At 41.3% G+C, this 27,716-nt stretch overlaps 2 protein-coding genes across 4 annotated transcripts in view; one reads left to right on the plus strand and one right to left on the minus strand.

Moving 5' to 3' along the window:
• The first annotated feature begins 1,192 nt into the window (after positions 1-1,192).
• uck1 (uridine-cytidine kinase 1) lies at positions 1,193-5,426 on the plus strand. The gene is made up of 7 exons (XM_059357721.1): positions 1,193-1,372; positions 2,220-2,379; positions 3,032-3,128; positions 3,216-3,358; positions 3,435-3,529; positions 4,484-4,532; positions 4,616-5,426. The coding sequence occupies exons 1-7, from the start codon at positions 1,283-1,285 to the stop codon at positions 4,807-4,809; spliced, it is 828 nt and encodes a 275-aa protein (XP_059213704.1). The 5' UTR covers positions 1,193-1,282; the 3' UTR covers positions 4,810-5,426.
• A 42-nt stretch (positions 5,427-5,468) lies between these two features.
• rapgef1b (Rap guanine nucleotide exchange factor (GEF) 1b) overlaps positions 5,469-27,716 on the minus strand; it is a 49,782-nt gene continuing 27,534 nt past the window's right edge. Inside the window, exons 4-27 of one of the 3 annotated variants that reach the window (XM_059357718.1) lie at positions 27,313-27,469; positions 26,378-26,466; positions 26,129-26,287; positions 25,325-25,375; positions 24,669-24,783; positions 24,397-24,583; positions 23,069-23,584; positions 21,805-22,007; positions 18,733-18,894; positions 15,978-16,124; positions 15,389-15,481; positions 14,410-14,495; positions 12,480-12,585; positions 11,719-11,794; positions 11,266-11,354; positions 10,084-10,172; positions 9,145-9,330; positions 8,969-9,053; positions 8,777-8,871; positions 8,040-8,118; positions 7,848-7,949; positions 7,183-7,280; positions 6,972-7,100; positions 5,469-6,719 (exon numbers count right to left, since the gene is read on the minus strand). In XM_059357718.1, the coding sequence (XP_059213701.1) occupies positions 6,569-6,719; positions 6,972-7,100; positions 7,183-7,280; positions 7,848-7,949; positions 8,040-8,118; positions 8,777-8,871; positions 8,969-9,053; positions 9,145-9,330; positions 10,084-10,172; positions 11,266-11,354; positions 11,719-11,794; positions 12,480-12,585; positions 14,410-14,495; positions 15,389-15,481; positions 15,978-16,124; positions 18,733-18,894; positions 21,805-22,007; positions 23,069-23,584; positions 24,397-24,583; positions 24,669-24,783; positions 25,325-25,375; positions 26,129-26,287; positions 26,378-26,466; positions 27,313-27,469 (3,250 nt within the window). In that variant the 3' untranslated portion in view covers positions 5,469-6,568. The remainder of the gene's footprint in view (positions 6,720-6,971; positions 7,101-7,182; positions 7,281-7,847; positions 7,950-8,039; positions 8,119-8,776; positions 8,872-8,968; positions 9,054-9,144; positions 9,331-10,083; positions 10,173-11,265; positions 11,355-11,718; positions 11,795-12,479; positions 12,586-14,409; positions 14,496-15,388; positions 15,482-15,977; positions 16,125-18,732; positions 18,895-21,804; positions 22,008-23,068; positions 23,585-24,396; positions 24,584-24,668; positions 24,784-25,324; positions 25,376-26,128; positions 26,288-26,377; positions 26,467-27,312; positions 27,470-27,716) is intronic. The other 2 variants (XM_059357720.1, XM_059357719.1) reach the window with 2 other exon arrangements.

Raw genomic sequence — 27,716 nt, forward strand, 5'->3', positions numbered from 1 at the left:
TTTACTTGAAAAATCAATAAGTGACCCGATAAATAAACTCATGCCTTAAATGTACCAACATAATATTTGAAAAATATATACCGGTAGGCTGAATTACCTGATCATGCTAAAATAAATTGATATTTGTTTAGCTGCTTTATTTACCTTTGTATTCATTCCCCGATATTTCTACTTTTTTATTTCCCCTTGTATTCATTTTATGTATTATTTAATTTTATTTACTTTACTTTAGTTACATTCCACTGATATATGATAATGGCCGATAATGTAGATAGGTATTAAATTATCATATTTAATCCAAACATGTTATGCTGTTCTGCTCCATATGTATAGTTTGTTATTAATCTTATTTTAGCCTATTGTCACACTGTTAAAATAATCGCCTAAGTCATGTTTTGTCAAAATTGTTGATTTTTGCCTAAATATTCTCCTCATGATGCCGGTCACCTATGGTAAAATCACCTACATCCTCAGTTGATCAGATCATGTGATTTTATCCCTTTAAGATAATGGCCTATGTCAAGTGTGTGACTTAAGTGGGTTTATTATGCCTAAGTCAAAATAAAATGTGACTTAGGCAATTTTTTTAACATGCCTTTGTGACTTAAGTAAGATAGGGTAACACTTTATTTTTAAGGTGTCATAAACATGACATGGGATGTCTCATGAACATTAATGACACTTTGAAGTAACATTAATGCTCATGATACTTGTCATGTCATGTTTCTGACAGGCTTGTGTGACTCCTGTAGACACCTTCAAAATAAAGTGTTACCATATCTTGCTTAAGTCACAAAAGCATGTTAAAAAAATTCATTTATTTCTCTTAAATTACATTATTTACACACAGTGTTATTACTTTGCCAGTAGCCATCATTTTGTTACGTCCTTTTTGAGTGAAATTATCAATACATGTCATATGTTACACTTTTGGTAAAGTTTTTTGTGTTTCCTGCAAAACTTGAGAATATGAGTTAGGCGATTATTTTAACAGGGTGACGATATGATAATAGCCGATAACGTAGATAGGTATTCATTTATCGTATTTAATTCAAACATGTTATGCTGTTCCGCTCCAAATAGTTTGTTACTAATCTTATTTTAGCCTACTGTATGTAAATATTGAATGCAGTTCCGCCCAAAGATGTCCTGTGTTGACACTTTGGGCTGAGATTGCGTTAGTTCTCGCGAGAACAGCGTGTTATTATTGCTACCGATAGCAAAGCTAGCTGTCAGAGGAGCTATCTTGATATCTGCAGTCTTTCTGTGCTGTTGGACTGCGATGGATGCTCTCCAAGCCCTAGACGAGGCTGAGAGGCCACGACATCATCCTTTCTTAATAGGAGTGAGCGGGGGAACCGCCAGCGGCAAGGTCAGTCCCGTTTTTCAGTCATAAGATCTACGGAAATTAGCATCTCGAGTAGCTTAGCTTAGACAGCAGCGTTAGTATTAGCATTTATCAAACTGTCAAACCAGCTGGCACGCCCCCCTTTGCTCAGTTAACGTTTTCTTTACATTATCTCTACAGAACAGCCATGACATTTCTGCTCTGATAACATTCACTACATTCACCAACACTTATTTGTGACCTTTTAGCACCAAGGAGCTTCTTACAGCTAGCCAACTAGCTGCATGAAAGAATTAGTCAATTCCCTCGCAATGCCAAAACGAGAGTCAGCTGATAAACAAAGGTCACTGACAGCACACTTTAAGTTGCCCTTGCTTGTTTAATCTAATAAAGTATTATGATATTATAAGCCTTTACTGATCCCAGAGAGAAAATTCAGTAAGAATGAATAAAATAAGAGGTATGTAAAAATAATACTAAGTATCATTACTTGATCATAGTGTATACTAGTTTCGCCATTACTCGTTTCGCGTGTCACTATTTCTTGAGGTGCTCTTGTATAGTTCGTATTTTTACTTCTACATTTATGTTGTCTATAAATATATGCTATATGCCGTGGTAATATAGTGTGATATAGTATGATGTATATTGTGGAGGGTAATGTAATATAATAGTAATGAAATCTGGTACAAATACAGTTTGTATACAATACAATACAGTATATATATAATACAGTTGTAAAACATACTATCAAATGTAATATGGCATAGTATAGTAAAGTATTTGTATACTACATGGTAATGTATAGTATAAGATCTACAGTATGTATAATGTATATCAATGTTTTACTGAAAGACGTTTTCTGCCACAGTCAACAGTTTGTGCCAAGATCATGGAGCTCCTGGGCCAGAACAAGGTGGACCACCGCCAGAGGAAGGTGGCGATCATAAGCCAGGACTGTTTCTACAGAGTCCTGACTCCAGAGCAAAAGGCGAAAGCACTGAAGGGCCAGTATAACTTTGATCACCCAGGTAAACCCATGCTACAGTATGGAAGCTCAATTTCATCAGTCATTGAAATGAAAAACTTTGTAGAAACAACTTTGTATCTCAAAATAACATGAAACTTTCTCAAAATAATGAGTTAGTATCTCATTATTTAATTTTTAATAGTGTCATTTTTAAATGCTAAATCATTTTTGAGAAAGCTCTCATTATAATCCAGTCCTGTTCAGTTCCTTCACACACCACTATTCAAAGGTAGTGCACTAATATGTTTTAGACTTACTAACAATACCAGTATTTGCCCACCTTTAGTCAGCCAACAATAATCCTAACATGAATATTTGGGATGACACTATTTCTTAATGTCACACCTGGAATTAGAGTGAGTAATTTGCCTATTTGGTTGTCAAACTTCAGTGACAATTTTTTTTCTAACAGCAGGGAATTCTGCAAATTCTGTTTCAGAGAAACATATTGTTAACAGACAGCACATGTGATGTGATAAGTTATCGAATTCAGTTTCCAGAACTTATTGTAGAGGACATACTTGATGTCTCTTTGTCCATTAATTTAAGTCAAGCCTGCATTTCTCTGATTATTTTTGTTTTCTTACAGTGTATTGTTTACATGCTGCATGCACTGCATTGATTTTAAAATTCTACTTTTTCTGTTCTTACAGAGGCATTTGATACCGAGTTAATGTACAAAACCTTAAAAGACATTGCAGAAGGAAAGGTGGTTGAAGTGCCAACGTATGACTTTGTCACTCATTCCAGGTAAGAAGACAGTATGTCACACCGATTCAGCCCTAATGAGAAATCTTTTTCCCAGAAAAAATTATTCTAGTATTTGCATATTTCCAGGTTGGATGACAGGATCACGGTTTACCCAGCAGACGTGGTCCTATTTGAGGGGATCCTTGTCTTCTACCCACAGAAAGTGCGCGATATGTTTCACATGAAGCTCTTTGTGGACACAGATTCAGACGTCAGACTGTCTCGCAGAGGTATTAAAGTCTCTCTCTCACACAATATTCCAATGTTCCCACAGTGTATTAATCGTTTGACTTAATTTTCCTGTAGTTCTGCGAGACATGACCAGAGGGAGGGACCTGGAGCAGATTCTCACGCAGTACACAACATTTGTCAAGCCTGCTTTTGAAGAGTTTTGTTTGCCTGTAAGTGAGACAGTTATCACCGATTGTATGCCTATTTTCCAGCGTCAACAAACCTTAAAAGGTATAACTTTGTGTCAGTTAGTATTTGCAAACACACAGCATGCTCCCCACCTCAACAAGCCAGAGAGAAAGAAAACGAAGCGGTGGTCGAGCGAGCAAGAGTGTGAATGAAGAGAAGGAATAGCATTAGCAAGGACAAAGCTGTGAATCAGATAAATAAAACATTATTTTCCGATTGTTTTGTGGCTGTAACATTCTAAAGCACAACTTAATACACCCACAGCGCTCTGCGGAGGTCAAACTGTGTGAAGGTGCTGCAATGTCAGATTTTATGTGAATACAAGTTTCATCCTGTCTGCATGTGTGTGTCAAACAGACACACCTAACAGAAATTGAAGGAGCAAGGAAAACACTGAAGCACATAAAAACAACCTGTTTGTCCTCAAATAACCTAAAAGATGTCAGACCAGTATTGCATTTTACCATGGTATAAAAATTAACATCGACATTTCTGTCTTTGGTATTGGAATTTTTTTTTGGAAAAACATTGAGTGGGACTTATGCACATACTTCCATTAAAAACTCTTTAAATTATAAAATACCATTTAACCACAGAATTTATCTAAGTGTAAATAATTGTGTTATGCTGTGAAAATACCGTACATTCTGTTCTGACCCTAGTGCCTAGTTAGTCAATATCAGACACCAAAGGGCGTGACAAAGCAAAGCAATAGTATTTGGCAACTTGGGAATAAGTATGGGTTGCACATCCTATTATTGGCTCGGATTTACACACTGCGTGTGATGTCTCCAGGGTCTCTGCAGATACAGACTCCACCACACATTTGTAGTGGGTCATAAGTGATGATTGAGGGACTCTTTGTAATAACCCAGATGTTGCTTGCCAACATAATCCTGCATAATGTACCTTAAAGACATTTGTTTCACTTCCAGACGAAGAAGTATGTGGATGTCATCATTCCAAGGGGAGTTGACAACATGGGTAAGTGTTTTCTTCCTAATTAAAATGCTTTTCTGCTAATTTCTCCAACATGAATTCTTGACAAAGTATTTGCCTCTCATCAGTGGCCATCAACCTCATCGTACAACACATCCAAGACATACTGAACGGCGACATCTGCAAATGGCAGCGAGGGTCCATGAACGGCCATGCGCGAGGCTTCAAGCGGGCCATGTCCGAGCAGGGCGAGCTGCAGAACGGAGCGGCTAATCCTCCTGGAAAGAGGGTCCTTCTGGAGCCCAGCTGTCGGCCTCACTGAGAGACTGTGTGGGTGCATGGGTGGACGAATGTGTCCAGACTGTGAATATGAGCTTTTGAGGATTGCTGCGATTGATTTGTGCGGGAAGGGTCAGCAACTGGCTCAACCTCCGCAGGTTTTTTTTTTTGGTTTTCTCCGCAATCCCACGGTGGAAGCATTCAGAACTGCAACTTTGTCATAATTTCACTGTAATTACTGGTGCACAATATGCGACTAGATTGTGCTTTTCACATGTAACAGTCTTCCATGATATTGTTTTGCCTTTTTGGTGTTTGCAGATGACTGGTTACTGAGATGGACCGCAGTTGAGGATAGTAAATAGTTATTTAAATGTTTAATTTGTCACGCTTTGCACTTTTGACCTTATATTTATATCTGCTTTTTGTTGCTTTAATTTATTCACTAACCTGTTGTTATCCTGCTGCTTTGCCAGATTGTTTTAACTTATTTAAATCACATTAGGGTGTGTGGTGTAGTAGTGCATCACCTAAATCGCTACAGAGTGCTTCCTTAATTATTTACAGTTGAATACATGCCTTAATTTTTTAAAAGTTCATTTTCCACTGAACCATTCTGTACGACAATAAATGGAAATTCTGTTATAAAGTTTTAAAGCCGTACACGAGTTTTGACAATGAGTTCCCAACCAACACAGTGTGTATAGAAACAGAGCTGTTTGTTTTATTGGAGTTTGAGAGCACAGTGTGATGTGTTGGTTTTTGACCATTATCCCAAAAAGGAATCAAAATGATTTTACAACAGCACATTTTGGAATGACAAACACACAAGTCGCGGAGGACTTCAGTCGCACACGAACACTCTTTCACACACCGACGTGACTGGGACATGATTGTGATTGCCTGATGGTTCTCTACACTTGAACACGGCACACAATGATTCAGTATGACATACATAGATCACAGCATCTTTAGTAATTTATCTTTTTGTGTTTTTGCTTTGCTTTTTTTAGTGCACATATGTATGGCACTTGGGAGAAGCTAAGATCTTCTCATAAGCATAAACATCCTTTTTAAGAACAAAAGGAGCACTGTATATAATACATTTCATAACCATACATGATTCTTACACAAAATGTTTCAAAACAAACTCGTAGGTTCCAGTCTCTTAATGGTCATCTTCTCTCTTAGAGTTCAAATCCGCTCGCGACCCCCTCGGCAGGTTCTCGGGACCGCAGCCTGCGAGTTGACGTCACAGTTCAGGGCAGGCCGGCTCTCGAGGTTCTGCTTGTTTGAGGGGACTCATGAGTCATGGAGAGGGTTTTTGCAGAAGATGACCAACAAATGGCACATACATAAAGGAAGAGGAAGGAGCAACTCGGAGAGTGATGGACCATTCAGCTCAATCTCACACACACGCAACAGCTCCACTCTAAAACAGAGAGCCCAGGGAGCAGACTTTGGTTATTTCCGTAGCGTCTCCCTGTCCGCTCTGTGCAGCTTTCACTCCTCCTTGGCACCGGGCATCCCTCTCGTCTCACCATAGTCACTGAATCTCTCCCCCGGTCTAAATGCCGGAGCTGCAGTAATCCCAATTATAATCTCCCAGAGCGGTGGAGCTCTTTGTAAACCTCGGCCACGCTTCAGTTGTCTGTTAGTTTGTTCTGCATCCCCCACAATGAGTCTCCCATTAGCTCCAGCAGATAGCTTCCATTCGTCTGTCTCTCAGTCTGTAGTAAAGTGGAGTTAGTGTCATGAAGCACAGTTGGAGGTCAGTCTCGGAGGCCCCCCCTGGCGGCGCCCTAGGTCTTCTCCTCGCGGTCCGTCTTGCGCCTGGTGATGTTCCTGGGTTTGATCTTCAGCGACAGCTCCCACAGCGCCTCCTCTGCCAGGTGGTCGCTGAAGTCGTTGAAGAAACAGACAATGTCTTCGTTGCGCTTCAGCTCATAATGCCTGGGATGGAAAGAGGAGGCGTTTTGATTAATGCAGTGATTCATTAGCGAGAAAACAAACAGCCCATGCGGAGATGGCAGCGATGCTTTATGATATTAAAATTTAATGAAAAACAAAGTAGGCATCTGTTGTATTTCCTGCCAGTGGCAAACAAATAATGACATTTATTACCGTGATTGATGCTCAGGAAGCTTTCTAATGATATATCAAGATTGCATGCATCTTTTCATCATACTGTAAATGCATCCTTACACTTGCTGGAAGCGCCGCATGCTGTCCAGAATGTTGAACTGCTGCCAGCGTTTGGAGAAGTTGACCTTCCCGTCAATGAGGTCGGGGTTTCCCAGGTGGACAAAGGTCAGGTCCTGCAGAATGAGACCCCTGCAAGAAAAAGGTGTTGTGTCAAGTTGTGTCTCTTGACTAAAAGCATTTTTTGCATTAATTCAAACCTTCGTTCACTTACAGGTACGGGATGCAGGGAGGCTCCACCTCAGCCAGAGCGGCTCTGTACGCTCTGAAGGAGGAGGAGCTGTCAATCAATGTGCAATATTCCTCCAATCCCTGAGAAAAAAATAAGGTGAGACATGAAGGAAAGATGGATGATTCTCGACATTTCTCTATAATTAAAAGTATATTTAGAGTAGTATTTATATTTATAACACTTTTTATATTGTCATACTGGTTCTATAGTGTTGCACTTATTCATACCACACCTCTAGCTATTATTCTGTATAAAATGTTTAATATGAGCACAACTTGTACTTAATCTTTCCACACTTTATACTCCACTGTGTGTGTATGTATATATATATATATATATATATATATATATATATATAGATACACTATACACTATAGATACACCTATCCGTTTATTCCACATTGTTTTTATTCTTTATTTTATTTTGTAAATTCTGTACATTACTTGGCACTTAACAGCTTTTCTGGTTGGGTGCTAAACCTGCCTTTTTGTTGTCTTAGTACCTACGCACAATGACGATAAAGCATTAAATCTAATCTCTTCAAGGAGCAAATGTATAAATTCAGATACATTTATTCAGATACATCTACACCATCTTTGGACATCTCTCCTTTTTAACATGCACGATACCCTCACAGTCCTCTCACCTCTGAGGTCTGTTTCTGCCACTCCAGTCTCCTGATGGGGGCAGAGTCCAGGGCAGAAAGTATTGCCAGGTAGGAGTTGAAGTTATTCAACTTTCTTAAGTGCTGCAATAAGAGATTTGTATAAATGTTATAGTGTTATACAACAAAGTATTTAACGTGACCATTAGAATGTTTAAGTTTAAAGTGACTTACCTTCATTATCTTGATGAACTTGAGAAGCAGCTTCTCTCTGTCTTGGGCTTTCTCTTGCTGAATTATCAAAGAGCGCACCCTACAGGGTAAAGAGAGAAACACAGTGGTGTCAACAAGATCAAGTATCTCAAATAATAAGGAATTTTCTAGACATAATAACTTAGAATCACAAGAAAATGGCTTGGTATAGCAAAATAATGAGAAACTTTCTATAAATATTAACTTAGGAGCACAAAATAATGACAAACTCAAAACAATGACTCTATTAGTGTCTTAAAGTAATTACTTTACGCACTGAAAATAGATTCCCAAAATATTGAGAAACTTTTTCAAAGTAATGACTTATCTCAGAATAATTACTTAGTATCTCAAAAGGTATTGCAAAATATTGACTGTGTATATTGACTTGGCATCACAAAATAATTACATAATATCTCAGAATAATGAGGTGCTTTCTCAAAATAAGAGAAAAAGAGTCTCAGAATAATAACTTTTCTTGCAATAATGGCTTGGTAACTCAAGACAATATGAAGCGATCTCAAAATATTGACTTAGTTTCCTTAAAATAATGAATTAATATCTCAAAATATGAAAATGGGCTTCCATACAGTTAGCTTCTCAATGCAGTATCTTATTTTTTTCACCACAATGCTACATTTTTATCTTATTTTTTCCACCACTGGTGGAAGTGGGCTTCCATAGGGATGTGACAGCATGTTTGTGATTTTTGTTCTTACCAATAGCTCATGTTGTTAAAGTGCTCTGTGAACTGAGTCAGGTTCGGACTCTTCTCCTCGTTCTGCTCCTTAGCCCAGAGCAGCACCTCGGGAATCTGAAGGAGAACAGGAAAAGGTGAAGTTAAAGGGAGGAGCTCCGAACATAATCTAGAACAACATACTGGGAGGATTAACACAAAGAAGCCACTGTACCTCAATTTTATAGAAGAGCTCAGCATCAAGAAGAGTGAGCTGATCGGCGATCTCATGACTGCGGAAGTCATGCAGAGTTCCAGGCCTGTGAGGACACACAGAGTATTAGCTGAAGTCAAAGTAGTGTGATAGAACACTTACTATATAACACAAGCCTCATAGCCAACCCCAACTACCTTGCAGAGACCCCTCGGGCAGCGAGCGGCTTGAGGGAGTTAGTGTAGCGCAGCAGCTTCCTCTGCTCCACCTTATCCAGGATGTTCTTACGGAGCACACGGGCGAGGCTGAGCTCGCCATTGCACACCAGCGTGAACACCAGGTCCATGAGCTGCTTCAGGATGTCCTCCGTCAGCTCCACCAGGCTGCAGGGCAGATCAAGAGAAGAAGGGGAAGTTATTACAGCGTGTGATGGTATAAACAGCGGAGAGAACGAAAGACGTAATTAAACTGGTTGTGCATGATCAGACGCGCACGTTTGTGAACATGATTACAGGGCGATTTTGAACAAAAAGAGAGAGATCTGTGGATGCTCTCGCAGAAATAGGGGACATAATTTCTGGTTATAGCTGTCGGCAGAACAATAAAGTAAAGCTCTCAGGATGAGTGAGATCAAATAAACATTATATAAGGCTGCAATTCATTGTCTGTTGGGTAATATGACAGAGGAATTACTTTCATCGTTATGTCCCAGCATCAAATCAATCATTCATGATTTTACAAGATGCAGTTTGCCTACAGGTGTCAATAACCAGCATCGCTTTGCACACAAGTTTAACTAAAGAGTATGTTCCTTTCTCAGGTCATTCAATTGATTCATTCATTCATTTTCAGTGTTCCACAGTAAATCATAAAAATAACAGCAGAAATATGACTTTTCTTCTACTATTTCTTACATTTGGAGTACATTTCTTTAACAACTTTACTTACATGCAAAACCAAAATAATGGCATTCCTATTTAAAGCACTAGCAGTATCCATGTTTCTCAACTTACACCTGCATTTATTCATTAATTCACTGAGAGACTGAGTTTCCTCTGAATATATTTGGGAACATATTTCCCAGAGGAGCTGCACTGCACACTCTGAACAGGTCTCTCCCCAGATTTACTACTCACCACAGCTCATCCACCACACGAACCAGCACGAAGAACGTGTTCTTGCTGACTCGCTTCTTGAAGGTGTCCGGACTGTGGCAGAAACTGGTATATGTACATTGTGGTCAAGGACAAAGGAAACAATACAATATGTGGAATACAGAATACATTAACGACTTAAAATAAAAGCCCCTGCACATACAGTATGTGATGCTTCATCTGGTGATGAAACCAGAAATGTGAAGTCTTTTAAAAAACGGTGCATCACTTCACTATGAGGTAGGGCTGAACACTTACTTGAAATTTGATCAAATTCACATATGGACTAATGCTATATAAATAAAGCTTTGTAAAATTAAAGCACTTTCAAGATACCTATTTTGAATACAATAAATCCAAATTCATGAATATTCCTATGATTAAATGGCCTAAATTAAGCATTTTTCAGACTTTGTATGAACCCTAAATATATATTTTGAATGAAATTTAGAATAATGGTGCAAATATTACCATCCCTTTCTAATTGTAAATCATACCGCAATCGCAATATCAGTCAAAATAATTGTTTCTTGGTTAGATTTGATATTTTTTCCAAATTGTTATGTCCTACTATGATGATATTTTTACAAATCAATTAAAAAATATATTTAGCTTATCGCACACAGTTCTATTCAGCTGATGTTAAACAAAAACATTTACTTATTTTCCATAAAATATTGGGGTATATAGTCTTTAATTGAGGGAACACTGGGTACAAAATCTACTAAAGCAATGTAGTTCTATTTTAGCCTCATTGCATGTAAAAACAAATTAATATACAGCAATCACTGTCAGAACTATGGAGTTTGAAGAGTCATGCTAGCTGCTCTATGAGCTAGCCGGCAGCTATAAACAGTGACAAAACATTACACATGGAAGTTTTCTACTGGAGAGCTGGCTTTATAGATCATAACAGGGAAAAGTTCATGAAAGTTGCTCTCGAGGTGCCATGAAGCAAGACACACCATCACAAACAGCACCAATTCTTTCAGTGCACCGGAGGTCTCCATCTATAAATGTTTGTAAAGATCTGAATGAGAGAAAAAACAAGTCTTTTCTTGGTAAATAAGGATTTCTTTTACATATCAGTAGACAAGAAAAACAGCCGTCTGCCAACTAAACAGCGATTAAGCTGAGACTGACATGTTGAATGATTTGAAAAGGATATCTGTAGTGTAGCTTCTTAATGAGGTCCTCTGGGGTGATGAAAGTCCTATACGTAGTCAGAAAGGCTTCACAGTACAAAACAAGATCTGTCAAGCAAAAACAGGAGAAAAAAGCAACATATTTCAGTTGAAGTGAAGCCAGAGCTCCCAATTAACTGACTAAAGCTGAAAACACATCATCAAAATGTGACGGCTACTGACACATCGACAAATAACTGAACCGGAGAAAGACTGAGGCGATTTAAAATGCTCCTCAGATGAGGAGATTAGAAAAGTAATAAGTCAGAATCATACTTTATAAATAAAAATACATCTGTCTCTGGAAATAAAATGACTGCAGGCCTGTTGAGCTAGCAAAAACAAAGCTGTACCAGTGACCCAGAAGCCCAGTAACATACTGAGCTGCACATAACAAACACGCAGGGTGGGTGTGCTGTGCTCTGTACCGTACCTTTGCGGTCTGTTTCTGTAGCGTGGACTAATAGAATATCTCCTGATCCAGCACGAACGTCAGGGCCATCATCATTCTGAGAAAATTAAAGAAATGAAAGCAAGCGAGGCAGAAAGATGGAGAGATGGATGAAAGCAGGAGAGGAAACGAGTAGTCAGAGTTGATGTGGGGTGATGCAGTCGAGCCCCAAATGTAGCATGCACCTTTCCTCCTTCTGTCTGTTTTTTTTCTTTTCACTCTCCCCCTCCTTCTTAACAGCCCCCACCTCTCCCTGTCCTGCACCAGCTCCTCTGATGACGAAGAAAAAGTCAGACTTGTGTATGATAAAAGCCCAACCACTGCAATATGTCTCCTGTAACAGCTCTAACTGTCATCACAGGCTATAAATCTTCCCTCCACCCATATCTGATCCCTCCTCCAGCTCCCTTTTTGTAAATCATTGCTGTCACATTACCCCTAACCTTGCAGAGTGGAGCATTTTTTCCACACATCTGTCTATCAGACTGCACCACACAGGACAAAGGAGGAGGAGGAGGGCGGTTTGTCAATTTCTGCTCTGCAATTTCAGATACTTAACTCCAGAGGGCAGCAGTGGCTATCAGTGGTGGATCTCTGGATCTGCTTTCACATCTGAGTGACTCACAGTGACCTTTAGCCTGTGCTGGACTAACGGGATAAAATGTGCTTTGTATGCTGGTGTTGCACTGTTCTGTCACAGCAGATATCTAAAAAAAGGCACACAGCATCAGCAGTTGTCTTACTTCTTGTTTTAGTGTTATCCTGCTCATAATCTCCTTGTGGTCGATGAGGGAGAGCTCGTCCACGTCTTCCTCATCACTGCCAGCCGACTCTGTGGACTTCTGCCTCCTAAGATAAACACAAACAAAAGTTAATTAGAACAGAAACACTAGCAAGTCTCTGAGACACCAATGACATAGATGTGCTCGAAATCAAACTGACATGCTGCCTGCTGCATACCAGGTCAGTATGTACTGCATTCTGCCCACTAAATGAACGATTAAATATGCTATTATCAACAGTCTGTTCACACTGAAGTATGCAGACAGTCACATGACTGTATCACATGACTGACGGCCGGTTCGACTCGGTCAGCAGTAACAATGTCACAGCAAATTTTTTTAAACAGGTGTTATTTGAATAGAGTGAGCACATCCGTTACCTTCTAGCCTGAGAACAATATTAAAACCTTAATAAAGTGACATTAACTGAGCTCAAAATCTCATTTTACAGTCTAAAGAGCTGCAATGCATTTTGGGGCTGTACTGTATGTTCAGTAAACTCACAAAGCATACAAAGAAATTCTTGCTAATGTAGTATTTCTTCAGGCTTTTCTCACCTACACACGATTCCCATAATATGCAGTTTGAACACAGGAAATACCCAATTTTACATCATATTTAGTCTAAATAGTTTGTTAGTGTGCAGCCTTTAGCTTTGTCCCAAAGACATTATGTAAACAGGAGATGAAACAATGATCATTTCAAGCTAAGATGACAAACATTAGCTGTTCTCAGCTTTTCAATTGTAAGGATTTTATGTTTTTTTATCATCTATGATAGAACAATTAATATCTCTGGGTTTTGGACTGTTCATGAATTTATCATTTTGGGCTCTGTAAAAATAAAAGTGGGTAATTTTACAAATGTACAACATGATTATCCAGTTATTGACAAGATAATCAGCAGCTTAAACAATACAATTATTATAACTTGTAGCAATATTATATACTTATTCTAAGCACCATTTGAGTATGAAGTGTGATGACACTGGAAAAGTGACAAAATATACAGGAATGTGATGGCAAAGGTTCAAAAAAGCAGGAAATGTCTGAGCGTCTGCATCCACCCACGTACAAAATACCACCGCACTGATCATACATCATCCTAACATATATATTATATTGCTTTTTGTTTGTTCAACTTTTGGAACTCGCAAGAAGCAATCATTCTCCCTCTGTAGCACCAAACACACTGCTCAATATTAAGCTTTTTTATATTTGCGAAGGGGTCCTCCCTCAAGAAATTGAAGGTTTTTGGCTTAAAGCGATGCAAGTTCACATTTTAGACCATTATTATTATTAAAGATGATGTTCAAAAAGCCTTAACACAAAACTTGCTATAGTTAAATAATGATTTTATTCTTTAGAATGAAATGTTGAGATGAAGACTGTTATGTTTAAAGAGCAGATAGAGAAAACTTTTTAAAAATGTTAAGTAAAATCAAACCCTTTTTTGGATGTTTGTCTATTGATCTAATCCACAATGCATTTCACAAACGGAATAGTGAAGCTGTTCACAGCTGGAAAAAAATAATTATGAATAGTAGTGAAACAGCTCTACGAACAATAACTATAAAATAATAATATAAAGTTTTGTGAAATAATTTTCGATGTTTATTTTGACTGAAATTGCATTTTTTTTTGTCTGCTGCAGGATGCATATCTGCTATGGGAAAGAAAGCAGACACAAATTCAGATCATAGTTCATATTTTTTTTAGACTTATGGTGCCTCAGAGCTTTGCAATCATACATAGAAATACATTTAAACACACCAACATTACTTTTGACTATGAAAAGGATGTCTCAGACTAAATCAGGGTTCCCACTCTATTTAATAAATAATTTTAGTTTGGAAATGGGACATATCATATATAATTTATAGGACCCTTACCTCTCCTTGTCCAAAGCCTCTTTGCTGTTGGAGGATGGCATCTGAGGGGTGGGGTCCTGCAGCACATCGTCAGCTGTGATTGTTTCCTAATCACGGAGGGAAAAGCAATAATCAACATGTGTGCTGTGGGTTACATAGAACAACATTGATGAATGGTTCCATGCAGTGACAGGAGGCTGGCTATTGATGAGACCACCAGTGCATGCAACACTTTTGGTGGAAGGGAGGATGGAAGCTGTCTGTAACAACATGTTTACAAAGTATGTTATGTTGATGGGTAGAGTGCAGCTTTTCCTCAGGATGAGCAAGGAAAACCCAACAGATGAGACCCAAAACAGAAAGACACCAGAGAGTAGAACTCATACACACTGAAACTGCACCAAAAATACAGTCACACACCCATACATGGTTTCTTTTGCTCTCACATAATCCAAACACACCTAAAATACTTCCTGAATGTACACGCTGGCCGAAGGGAATACAACCACACACGCTGTAAAACATGCACATAAGCAGTTATGGGGAATGTTATTGGAAAATTGAAAACCGGTGAACCATTGAGAATCCCTTTTGGTGCGGCGACATGTCAGGTGTTATATCGGAACGAGGTTAAATGCTTGTTACAGTTGAAGCGCAGCCAGAGAGACAGCAATCACCAGCCAGGCAGTCAGAACAACATACAGATGGACATCTTTTCCACAGACACCAACCACAGCACATCAGTCCCTCGCAGGCAAACCCGTGAACCTGAAGTCATGCTCAGTCAGGTTTGGCTGCATTCACATTCCATTTCAGTGCCATCAGTTCGAGAGATGAATCAATAAGAGCTGCAACAGATGAGCGCAGCGAGTGACGTCTGCCAGTCAAACGGGCCTCCTCACTTCAAATCCCTCGCCGCTTTTCAAATTGATTCATATTCCTGAAGTGATGGGACGTGTAAATGGAATTGACCTTTCACCCGTGGCGGTCAGCTACTTACTCTGAGGGAGAGAGGCAGCTCCCCATTGGCCTGGCTGGATGAGTACAAGTTGACGTACTCCCCCTCCCCGCCCTCGTCATTTGCGCTCTCGCTCTACGGGAAAAGAGGAGGGACACAAACCCAGGCGTGAGGGTGCGGAGAGGGGCACAGAGTGTTCGCTAACACAAGTGGATATGTGGCTAAGGAGGAGAGAAAGCGGCTAGCCGAGGTTTGCTACTGTACAGTGAGGGGTGTGTTTTCCAACTCAGTATCATAATGACCACCAGGTGGCACTGGAGTGCATCATTTGTAAAGGTAATAGTATTTACTGGCAAAAAGAACATGCAGTGCAACATGCTCTACTGGGATTCTTTAAGACCAATAATCAGACAGCAGACAGCTTGTGGGCAGTGATAATGACAACAAGATGCCACTAAGTGAATGAGTCACTGTATTATCATCTGAGCAACAATACTGGACACCAAACTGCTGGAATCTAATACCAATGTGCCAAAGGAAGGGGTCCAGTATTTATTATTATCTGTCTTTGAGAGCTGGTTCATAGGAGTGTCCTGCATGTGCTTCCAACATCTATCCTTTGTAAGCTCACCGCTGAGGTGTGGAGAGAGTCAGTGAGAGAAGACTCAGAAGGAAGACAGACAGCCACAGAGCCCATTGAGCCAGCCAGGGAACCGTTGGGCCCACCCCCACTGCCATCCAGAATGGTGGCATTGGTCAAGGCAACTTGGTCCAAGCTCTGTGATTGGTGGAAAGAAGGAAAGCAGGACAGAAATAAAGAAAGAAGAAAAAAATAAAAATAAAAGACAGGAGTAAGGAATCAGAGAGGTGAAGACAGAGCAGACTGAAAAAGAAGCTGAACAAGAAGCAGCAGTGTAAGGAAAAACCTCATCCTCCAACACCTCTATTAAGCCTGGACTGTGGGTGATGTGCCTGAACATGAAATGCACTGCACACACACCCACACACACTCCCACCCGCCCCAAAATGTAAAACTGGGACCAGTGGCAACACACACATCTCCAGTTAGATAACATGGTAGATGGCAAGATAGAAATGTTTAACAAGGAAACACTTAGATAAGGCAGCACCAACTCTGAGTGTGTATTTATGTTTAAAAGGGGAATTTTGGTATTTTCTAACCTGGACACTATTTTCCCATGTTTTGTCAACTTTGCATATGTCCACTAATATTGCTTGGGTTTGCCACTGATGGGCTCAGAGTGTTATTATCTGTCTGACAACATTATGGAAAGATGGGGAAGTTGCTGTTATACTGCCATGCTTTTGTGTTTATTGATGCCAGGTCAGAAAAATAAAAATGAACCAAACAACAGTCAATCTATTCTGCTCTGCAGCAGGCCTTTCCACACTCAGAACATTTTTGACAGGAAAAAGAGCTTTCGAATGGTTTGGATCCATTTGTAGAACACTTAGCCACAACTTCAGCCCGTATGTATCCACCAAAGGTCGGATTTTTTTTCAGAAATGTGGAAACACAAAGCATTGTTTTTCATTGAGCACCTTCCTGATAAAACTAAATTACACTTTCTGTATTCAAACACAACAAACTCTACCCAGCACCCTCACTAATGTTTCCACTGTTGTCTTCAACGACTTCATCGTTTGATAATGTTGTCAGACACTTATAATACCAATCTGAGCCTGTCAGTGCCAAAGTGAGTGGCCGTTCATAGACCATATAAAGTAGCCCAATGCGATTACATTGTAGCTTGTTTTACAGCTGCAGTGCTCTCACTCAATACTCGACCAATTTCAAATATTGTTGTCCCCATTAGTCACTTAGACACAAAAACATGGGAAAATAAGGTCCTAAAATACCAAAATTCCCCTTTGAGGCAGGGGATGTCTCAATGTGTGTGAGTGTGTGGCCAGCTGAGGAGATGCCTGTCTGCAGGGAGGTAGCGGTAACCTGTTTAAACACGTTGCACATATCAGCCCTGTTTCAGCATACCAGCATAGAGCGGTGCATACAGATCACTGATAAACACCGCACACACGCGGCTGACACATACACACAAAGCATGCAGGTGTTCATGCACAGACACGCAGGGATCAGCGGGAAATCAAGGCCTCTCAATCGCCACTTTCGTAGCTGCAGTCTTAAAAAAATACTAACAGCGGCAACACACATAGGGGGAGAGACACTCTTACATTAAAATAAACTACTGAATAGTTCTTTCTCTTTTCACTCAACATATGCAAAGCAGCTTTCCTGGCAAGCCTTACCTCTCCCCAAAAAACATCCCCCAAAAAAACATCATGCCCCAAGGAGCTGAGGAATGCAAACATTCCACAGAAACAGACAAATGGGAGGTGTGGAAGTGAGTGTGTGTGTGTGTGTGTGTGTGTGTGTGTGTGTGTGTGTGTGTGTGTGCGTGCATTTTGGGATTTGGAGGAGGTTACAGCATGGCGGTGAAGGGGAGACTAGACAGATAGGAGAAAGTGTGTGAACAGCGACTGACGCTGGAGGATGAAAAAGACGAGGAGGAGAGGAGAGAAGAGGAGCAGAAACAGGAGGAATGTGTTTTCCATCAGGTCCATCTGGTGCTGCATTCCACTGGAGATATCCTGAGGGAGATCCACAGCGTGCCTTAGGGTGCCTCGCACACTGTGGGGTCAACATGGGTCAGCAGCCCCAAAATACTGACTGTAACAAATAGCCAGGGCTGCTATGGGGTCAGGGTCAGGCCACAATTAAATGGAATAAAGCATTGATTAGCCACAAGCTAATTCATTAACAAGAACCTGCAACTTTCCAGTTGGGCTAACAAAGGGCTATTTTGTTGTTTATAATCCCCAACCTAAGGCCTGACAGTCTGGATGGGCTGCTCCAGACACACAACTCACTGACTGTATCTCTGAGGCAAACGGAAAAGAGGGAAAGGGTCAAATAATTACCTGTCATGTGGAGGAATGCTTCAGTACAACACACACACTTGGCAAGCCAGAGGCAACAAATAACTGCACACACTCACGAGTCACGACCAAGCAAAGCACACATTAATAACATCATATCTAATGCCTCAGCTAAAAAAAAAAACACACACAGCAAAACAACAAATCCACACTGTCAAAACAAATGCACACTTGGATGGGTGGATGTACAAAATTAAGGACCACACAGCAACCAAACCAGGACCCTTGAGGGATGGCCCCATCAGAAACCACAAAGGGCAAGGGGTAGATAAACAGACTTTATCACATATGGAGCACACACAGGTCAAGCCGCCCCTGGACCAGTCCAGGACCACACAGCACCCACACTGGAGTGGAGAAATGGAGGTGGAGAAGGGATGGGTGTTTAAGAGGGTGGGGGGACTCACCGTGGGTGTGGTCAAAGAAGCTTGGCCAATCAGGTAGGAGTTAGAAACGGACATGGAGAGGCCCAGCCCAGAGCCCGCCTCCTCCATGGCCGCTACAGACGGCTGGAGGTGGCAGGAAAGAGAAGAAGAGGAGGAGGAAGAGGGGGAGGAAGAGTGGGAGGCCTGAGAAGGAAACAAAGAGGAAGAAAGGAAGGTAGAAAAGATAGAAAATAAAGAGAGTGAGAGTAAAGGGGGTTAGGAAAGGCAAAGAGGGTGTTAAGGGAGGAAAAAGAGGGGACAGTTGATTACACTAGTAAGCAAGACTGAATTAGAGCAGATTTAATCAAAGTTCAGCAGCAGAGTAGTGAAGTGGTAAAAGCTGAGGAGGATTCTGGTAGTTTGGCTGAGAAGCATCAGCTTACTGGTTGTGGAAGTAAATAACGCACCTGAGGTTTCTTTCTAGAAAGCCCTAATTACTAGAGGGTCATATAACATGTCCAGGTTACTCACAATTATGTCTGCTGTGACAGTCCGATAAAGCTCCCTTTAATATCCTGAGCTCTGAGGGCTTTCCAGAAACCAGGCCAACTACAACACGTTCTAAACAGGGCCAGCATGATCTGCTCTGGGTTTTTTTCAACCTTTTCCTTATCCACACAGCAGCTGAAATGACTTTTTTTTTTTTTTTTGCAAAGCCGTGTAAAGTCGCCAAAGCGTGTAAGCCCGGAACATGGGTTTATGGAGGAGGCAAACCGGCTTATTCCACTGGGCCACGAGCTCATCAAGTCCAAAACATGAGGCCAGATTAGGCCTCGCGGCAGGAGCAGAGATGAGTGTGGTTCGACTGTACGCTCAGACAAAAGAATGATAAAAATAAAAACTGGGCACATGGCTCTGAATACACAGTTGTGGTGGCAGAGAGAGGACAATGGACAAAGAGAAAGAAGAAAGACTCTCTGAGGTGGCCTGGGTAGGCTGCCACTCAGCCACAAAGTCTATTTTCTTTACTGTACATGCAGCTCCAGTATAATCTGGAGAAGAGCGTCATCTGTTTACTGTCCACTGCAGTACTGGCTTCAATACTACGCAGCTTTAGGCCAACCACAGATCAATTTGTCATCTTCGAAAATGTATGGCAGGTATTAAGATGAAATAGGCAAGCGTGTTTCTTTGTGAGAGCATGCCTCATATGACAGTACACAGTATGTCACAGTATGACAAACCACCATCTCATGAGCCTGCATGCTGGTTTTGTGGATCCACAGTGCTGACCATTAAAGGAACATTCCAGTATATTTCAAGCTGCAGTATTCCCATACATATGACAACTTGATATGATATACATTGTTTTTTGTACCTTCTTGTTTCCCTGAATATCTACAGTGGAAGTTGGGACTGCAAAGTTAGCATGAGCGATGGGTTGTGTATCCACCACATTTTTTTCCCCCTGAAGCCAGCTTATTTTTTTAATTCTTCTACAATGGGAGTGCCGCATATTTACATTATGCTACAAAAGCCAGCAGCATGACGAAGCACTGTACGTCTTTCCTGTGCTGAGCGCTGCATGTTTGTGATTGCTGAGAGTTGAAATATTTTTGGGTAAAATGCTACATTTGTCACAGTCACTTTTTACCCTGCTGTCCAATCACAATGGAAGAGGGGCGGGACAAATAGGCTGGCCATAAAGATCAAACATCACATCCTAAATGTACGAGTGCTGGAAAAATTAACACTGCTGAGTATCCATGTCTGTAGCAGGTGACATGCCTGGACTACCACAATATCAATATGAAGAATAATGCTTGGAGGAAAAATGTTTATGCCATCACGTAAGCACACGTAAGCAGCAGTTAGGGTCCAATGTGTCCAATCAAGAGCTCCTAGCAGGGCATTTTCAAAACAGCACCTGGCATTTTCAGCTTGGAATTTTTTTTATTTTTGGCAGACATACTGCCATACACTCACAATGGTCACATTCATGGGAAGTACACCAGGTAAAAATATGCCAGAAAATTACTTTAGAGGTTTTACACGGTTACATTAAAGGTAACTCTTAAGTATTTCTCCTTAACATTGAGTATTCATGACTACACACGCCTCAAGGTTTACAAAAAACATCTTTATGTACTATTTATTAGAAGTTTAACCCTCAGAAACTCTGCACTGCTAAACTGTGATTTGTGCAGGGAACAGTGTCATCGCCTTATTCAAAGTGAACCACTTCCAACCAGTGAGAAGAGCACTGTAAAATAATAAATGCAGAAAAATCTAATGGGATATAAAGAGAAAATGGCAGAAAATATCATGTTCATGTCAGACCCCATCACATCACTCATACTGTAGTAAAAAGAATAATTTGTCAGAGCCTTTAAAAAGGTTTCATTTAGACCCACATGGCTCATCAGAGGGTGCCCTCCCCTGCTATGATCTATCCAATCGTGTCTCTTCCTCTCTCTGCTCAGTGACTCGCTGTCAGACAGTTGTCTCAATTAACCCAGACGCCGACCCAGATTAAGATAAGTGGACCCAATCTGATGGCGGGCTGATAAAGGCCAGTCTTATCTCCCACTAACAACCAAACACCTCCGTGTACATACAGATGTCTCCTTTGGTTGCAGAGAGAGTAAGGAGGGGGATGCTGAATAGGTGAGATAGATAACACGATAGGGGGAGGTTCGAGAGAAAATTGATGAGGACTACCACTGGAATGTACTTTAGCTCCAGAATGCAATATGCATTCTTTCCCACTCTTTCCTTCACAGTCGGCATAAAGCACAAAGACACTGGGACCAGCACAGAGCTCTACCACACAGGGTTGTATGTACTATTCACAGTAAAAACACTCTTTGTCTCACTAGGTGTAATCTAATTTCAGTGGAGGCTCTACAGCCTCAAAGTGTCGGTCTAAATTTGAGGAGGATGAAGCAAACAATTTAAGGAATTTAAATTACAGCTTTGCTCAAACAGTCCAAATTAGTTAACCCAACTATTTATTTCTACCCACTTGCAAAACACACTTACTTAATTTAACCCTGGCAGATCATAAGAAACAGCTTCACCGTCATCATGCTCTCACACAACGAGGTTTCTTACCAGTTGCCTTTGCTTCGGGGGCAATGCTGGAGGCAGCACCGGCTCGTGGACCGAGTCGGTGCTGCTGAAGGAGTCGTTGAAGCCATAGACCTCCTGGAAGCGCTTGTTGCGCTGCTCGTAGATGCTCTCGCTCTGTGGCATCTGGTAGAACACGGAGGGCTGCGGCTCGGAGTAGTCTTCAACAAACTGCATGTACTGGAGGACTGGAGGAGGGAGATGGTTGAGATGGTAAAACAACAATTTTTTCATTTAGCGTTTAGAGTTCTGACTTGAAATGCAATCAAACGGATGACAAAGTTAGTATTTGCAGTGATCTCACAGCGTGGGTCATGCAAGGAGGAGCCAAATTGCATTCCATGAACACAACACATTTAATAACCCATCTGAAGAGCCGACCATTAGAAACTAATTTGTGAAGAACAAAGAGAAACAGGCACCAGCTAAATAAAAAACCCTCAGCAGCCTTTCCTCCACTCCTTTGATGAAACCAAAGAATATAACTGCAACCTCGCCAGGGCCAAAAACATCAGTCAGAAACATAAAAATTGCATGTTTTAAAGGTAATCTAAGCTGAAGTTTTTTTCTTATTTCTGCCCAGTGAATTTGTAGATTTTGAAAATAATTGGATTTTATGTCTTCCAGTGGGCCATAATGATAACCGTAGCCATAACAATCTGTTAAATCCACTACAGGAGAAGCTCTATGTTTGCTGCAATTAGTTTGAAGAAAATATATGCATACATCGGTCATCAGCATATTGGATATGAGAAACCCTCGACCCTCCCTACCCAATCACACCCATATTTTCCACATTCACTTGAAATCAGACATGCATAAGGGTCATACACTGTGACAAGTGTTTCGACCAACAGGAAGGGCTGAATGTATGGAATGACATAATACAGTAGCTTGAGAGGAAGTGATGTAGCAGGTGTGTCAGGAAATGACCAAATGTTGCCCTCGGTGCCCCTGGAGTCGGACCCATTGTAGCACATCCTGGTATTCTCTTCCTGCCTCTATTCACAGTGGAATATTTCCTTGACATGAGCTATGCTTCAATGAACTGATGACGAAGTGAAGCCAATGTCTCACTGTCCCTTCCTAAATCAGCCTCATCCCTTCCGTTATTCCCTACATTAGACCGTTTGTCCCTTCTTCTGTCTCAGTGCCCTCTATTCTGTCATCTCATTTAAAGGTCTTTCTTCTTCCTTGCCTTCATTGCTCCCTCATTACGTTCCCATCCCCTCCTTTTGCCCTCACTTACTGTGTCTGCTTTTCTTTTCTGGCAGCGGCGGTGGGCTGGCGGGGACATCTGCATTCTCGCTGGCTATGTACTGTGCGACAAACACGCCCCCATTTGTCTGGGGCATGGGTGAGATGGGTGTGAAGAGGGGGAATGGCGGCGTAGGGTGCAGCTCCTCTTCTGACAAGTTGTCATACTGGGAGGGGTAGCGCTCGTACAACACCCTGGAGCCCTCAGGGAAGGGCGATGTCTGGGTGCTGCGTCGTTTCTTTTGGGGAAGGGCAGGGGGCGCACTGATGCGCTGTAAGGGATTGGTTTGATTGGGCTGCGGGGTCCAGTATTCTGGCTGCTGCTGGGGTGGGGGAGCACTGAAGCGGGGATGCGAGGGATGCTGTCCGGGGACTGGGGAAGAGGACTCGCTGTGAGACTCAGGCAGGGGGCTCAGGCACCCTCCTACAGGAATTGGGGGCAAGTTCTCCCCAGCTGACAAGTCCTGGTGGAGAAAGTCATAATCCGGGTCGTAAGTCTCTGTGTTGTCTGAAAAGGAAAAGAAAAGGGGTTGGGTTCTTAAAGTTGGTTTTGTTTGGTTTTGAAACAGCCAGATTTGAGTTCTGACACTTACAAATGTCCTATTGTACCTTTACTCTCCTCCATCTTTATTTATTAGCAAAAAGCAGTGGAGAAAACATTAAGGAAACATAAGTAGGCTTCTCATATATAACCAGCAAGGAAAACTGCGTCTAAAATGACACATCACCAGCGGTAGACTTTATTAGCTGGAGCTAACAGACATTAATTCTGTTACGGTTACAGTATGCGGAAACTTTTGGGTGTTGTCTGGTCAATGTGCTCTTTGTAAGCCGATGTGTGTGCGTGTGGTTTGCAAGTGAAAAAACCCCATCACTGTAATGCTACTCTATGGCCACAAATGGAGTGTTTGTTGCTGTAGTGTAACAGGATCAACAGAGTGAGGACTTCTCTAAAGAAATCATGGTACGTCAAATACAGGAGAGACACCTAGTTTAACTTGTATGGATATCATATCGTTATCTTAAATTTGTCAGCTAAATAGTTATGTATTGGGGTGTTTATTCAGTTGCGACATTTGATCAGCATTTCATTTTATGCTGATGAAATGTGTCCGGCTTTTCCGGCAACAAAGCCGATTACAGATTTAAACTGAGTATTTCATGTTAGTAACTAATAACTTTAGTTCATTGACAATGATGAAAGCTGTGCCTAATTAAATTCAAAAGGATTTGGATTATATAAATGGATTGATTCTAGATTTAGATTTGATGAAATGCTATTGAATCCAAACCTCCACAAGTTTGTCTTTGAAGCCTTACCGAGCGTCTCACAGCTGGTGTTACGAGAACACTGACCGCTGTCCTGCTCCATGGAGGAGAGCTGTTCGTCCGACTTGCTAAGTTTGCCCATGCTGCTGCACGGAGACAGGCGTGGTGAGTCGCCCCCATAGGACTGGCTTCCCCCGGAGAAACGCCTCTGAAGAAACTCCTGCTCATACTCCTGCTGCTGCACAGACAAAGAACAGACATTTAGTACTGTTTTTTTCTTAATAGTCAGTTTATTGAAACGATAATAAACCATAATGCCTGACCTGTCTGTGGACGCTGCAGGGAAGGCTGGAGCCGCGGCTCATTGGGGCAACTACAGCAACCCGTGTAGGCGAAGGGGCTGACTGACGCTTCTTAGGAGGAAGAGCTGGTGGAGGGCTGTTGACAGAACAAAAACAGCTGAATAAAATAACATGAATGTTGGATGTTTTTTGTCCCAGAGGCAAACTCAATAGAAACAATCAGGCAAGCACGCAAAATATGTTTTTTCAGGCATGTATGCACACACAAATCCCTGTATGAATACATGAACACACACATTGTCATCCCTCCTCTGGAATAGTGAGATGAAAGTGAGGGTGTTTCATGTTAGCCTCTCTCAGCTATGACATGAAGCTGTCCTGCTTGTCAAACTTAAACTGAGTGAGTTAATACCAGGTCAAAATGGGGCAAGGAGTGGAAAACACAAGGCGCCATGATATGGAGGCCAGCAAAAAGACACTACATAGGTCAGTCACACACTCTCATGCACTGCTCGGTCTTCTGATTGGATGATGAATTCTTCAGGGAATGCCCAGGATAACACAAAGTTGGGGTAAAGCAACCATGCAATTAAAAAAAAAAATCCAATCCAGAAGCTTTATGCGGGTCTAGGGTGTGATGTTATAATGGAGACAGATGATCCTATGGGCTAACATACTTCTCCTTCTGAGAGGGTCTCCTTTGGCCAGCGTCAGCACTCAACTGTGCTCTGTTCCCAGAATCCAAAGGGAAACCAAAGACGAAACAAATTGAGAGAGACAGCAGAAAGAGTAAGAAAGGAAGAAGCAGAGCAACAAACAAACCAAAGTGTGCCATATTTAAAGCCTGAAGTGTGAAAGTGATGAAAGACTTTAATGAGTCTGGCATTCTGAGCATTTGGATTGATGGAGCTGCAGCTGGATCACATGGGAAAAGACTATCAGAAAATACTCTACACCAAAATGTTTTCAACCCCATAAAGGTCTAAATCAGTGAAAATGGAAGAAATATATGGAACTCCCCTTACCCTCCCATACCCACATCCTAAAAACAGTCTTTATTCCTCATTTGAAACACTTTCAGAGAATGTTTTAAAAATAAGTTGCATCTAAAGTGAAACAGCTGTGATGAATAAATACAGAATGGGCACTTCTGCTTTTGTGACCATAGTGCAAAAGGTTGTAACATTTCTGTGGCCACATCACCACCACCAAGCCCTCGTCTCTGCTTCTCATTGGATGGACACGAAACAGAAAAAAGAAACCTTGAAGTGAGAACAAATTTCTTACTCAGTTGTAGAAAAATCTGAACCTTTAAGACTCTATGACGTCAACAAATAGAGCCATGTGAGGTACCAAAGTTTGACCAAAGCTTCAGAGAAAGAATGTACCTCAGTTGTCATATCCTGCATCCTTTCTATATATATAAAATATTAATGGATCCAACTCAGCAATAAAGGTATTGAAGTATGTGTTGTCCTCACCTGAGCTCTGCCATTTTGGCTTCAGGAAGGGGGGGCTTGGGAGGGGCCACATCCTCATCTGGTATGTCGCAGGCAGCCTCAGCGGGAGCAGCTGCCGGAGCCGTCTTACTCGAGACCTCCTGCTCTCGATCTATCAGGGGCATCTCTGATGACACGCTGCTAGATACATAAAAGCTGCCTGAGTGAATGAACTACTTTGAGTGTTTGAATGAGCGTGTTTGTATTCTGCAGAGGACACTTTGCACTCACCTCTCTGCTGTGGTAACAGGTGGTGCTGGTTTGTTTGGGGTGGTGGGTGACGGCTGCTCCTGTTTCTCTATGGTCAGCTTCACTAATTCCTGTTCGGAGAAAGACACGGCTTCAGGCTACATACACACTAACATACTTTTTTAAAACACATAACTTTTGAAAAATGTGTGGATGTCATTGTAGTTTGAAAAATAAAGGATTGCATTTTAGTCTGGATGAAAGACTTTTGAAAATGATGACGTAGATATGATTTGGTCTCATCAGTCAAGGCATATCTTTGCCTTTTTTGTCAAGCCCCAAAACACATGACCCTTTTCATCAAAAAAGAAATAAACAGCCTTGACTAGCAGTGGTTTATTCAACATGGATAACGAATTAAAGGCAGTGCTGACCTTTTTGTCTATGCTAGCAGCTATTGTGCAGCAAAAGTCTGCATTTTATAAAGCTTCTACTGATTACATGTGCAGGAGGCAAGCTATTTTTCAAGCCATTTAAGACAATTTCTGTATTTAGAGGCGTTATCAGTCCTGCATGGAGCACTGGTTTTGGGTGAGGCTGGGAAGAGCCTGGTGGAATACCTTTAATTCTATTTTAATCAATGAAGTTCTGAGGAATGGCAAAAAACTTTCGCCGCCTGGGGATTTGACTTACAAAGGTAGCATTCACATTGTATTACCTGAGCGACGGGGAAGACTAATGCATTTGGACCATGTGTACTGTGTGCATGAATGGTCATGTGATATGTGTTTCAGGCATGTTAATATGGACTGATATTATTTAATATTTCTGAAAAACTGCTGAACACTTGTGTGGACGGGGATCATTTTAATTTTAAAATGAAGACATATGGACATACTTACACTGGTTGCTACAATAAAAACACCACAGGAGAATGTACACTATCCAAAACTTTCTTCTGTCATTGAAGGGCCTACCTTTACTCCGTCCAGCACTGCTTTGATGACACTGGTGACCGACGCCACATTTTCCTTGTCCTCCAAGTCGATGCCATCCAGCATCACCTGGTCTGCCCAACGGATCAGGTTCGCCAGGCTCTGATAGACACGGTTGTGGCAGGAAGACAGCGCCGAACTGTTGAAAGGGGGTGTGAGAAAAAGATTGGACGAGGTTGAGAAAAGAAGTAATCGTTGGGGTGTGGGGGCAGGAGGAATTAAAGATGGAGGAAAAAAAAGTTGCATGTAAAACAGAGATGATATAAGAGATGGCAAAAAACCAGAGGTGCAGAAAAGAGAATGATTCAAGAAAACAGAGGGATGTGAAAAGAAAGCAATGAGGAAAGAACATGTTAGACTGGAAGTGACAAAAATCACACATATGA

The sequence above is a fragment of the Centropristis striata genome, chromosome 19 (assembly GCF_030273125.1).
Source record: "Centropristis striata isolate RG_2023a ecotype Rhode Island chromosome 19, C.striata_1.0, whole genome shotgun sequence".
In the NCBI taxonomy this organism is placed as follows: Eukaryota; Metazoa; Chordata; class Actinopteri; order Perciformes; family Serranidae; genus Centropristis; species Centropristis striata.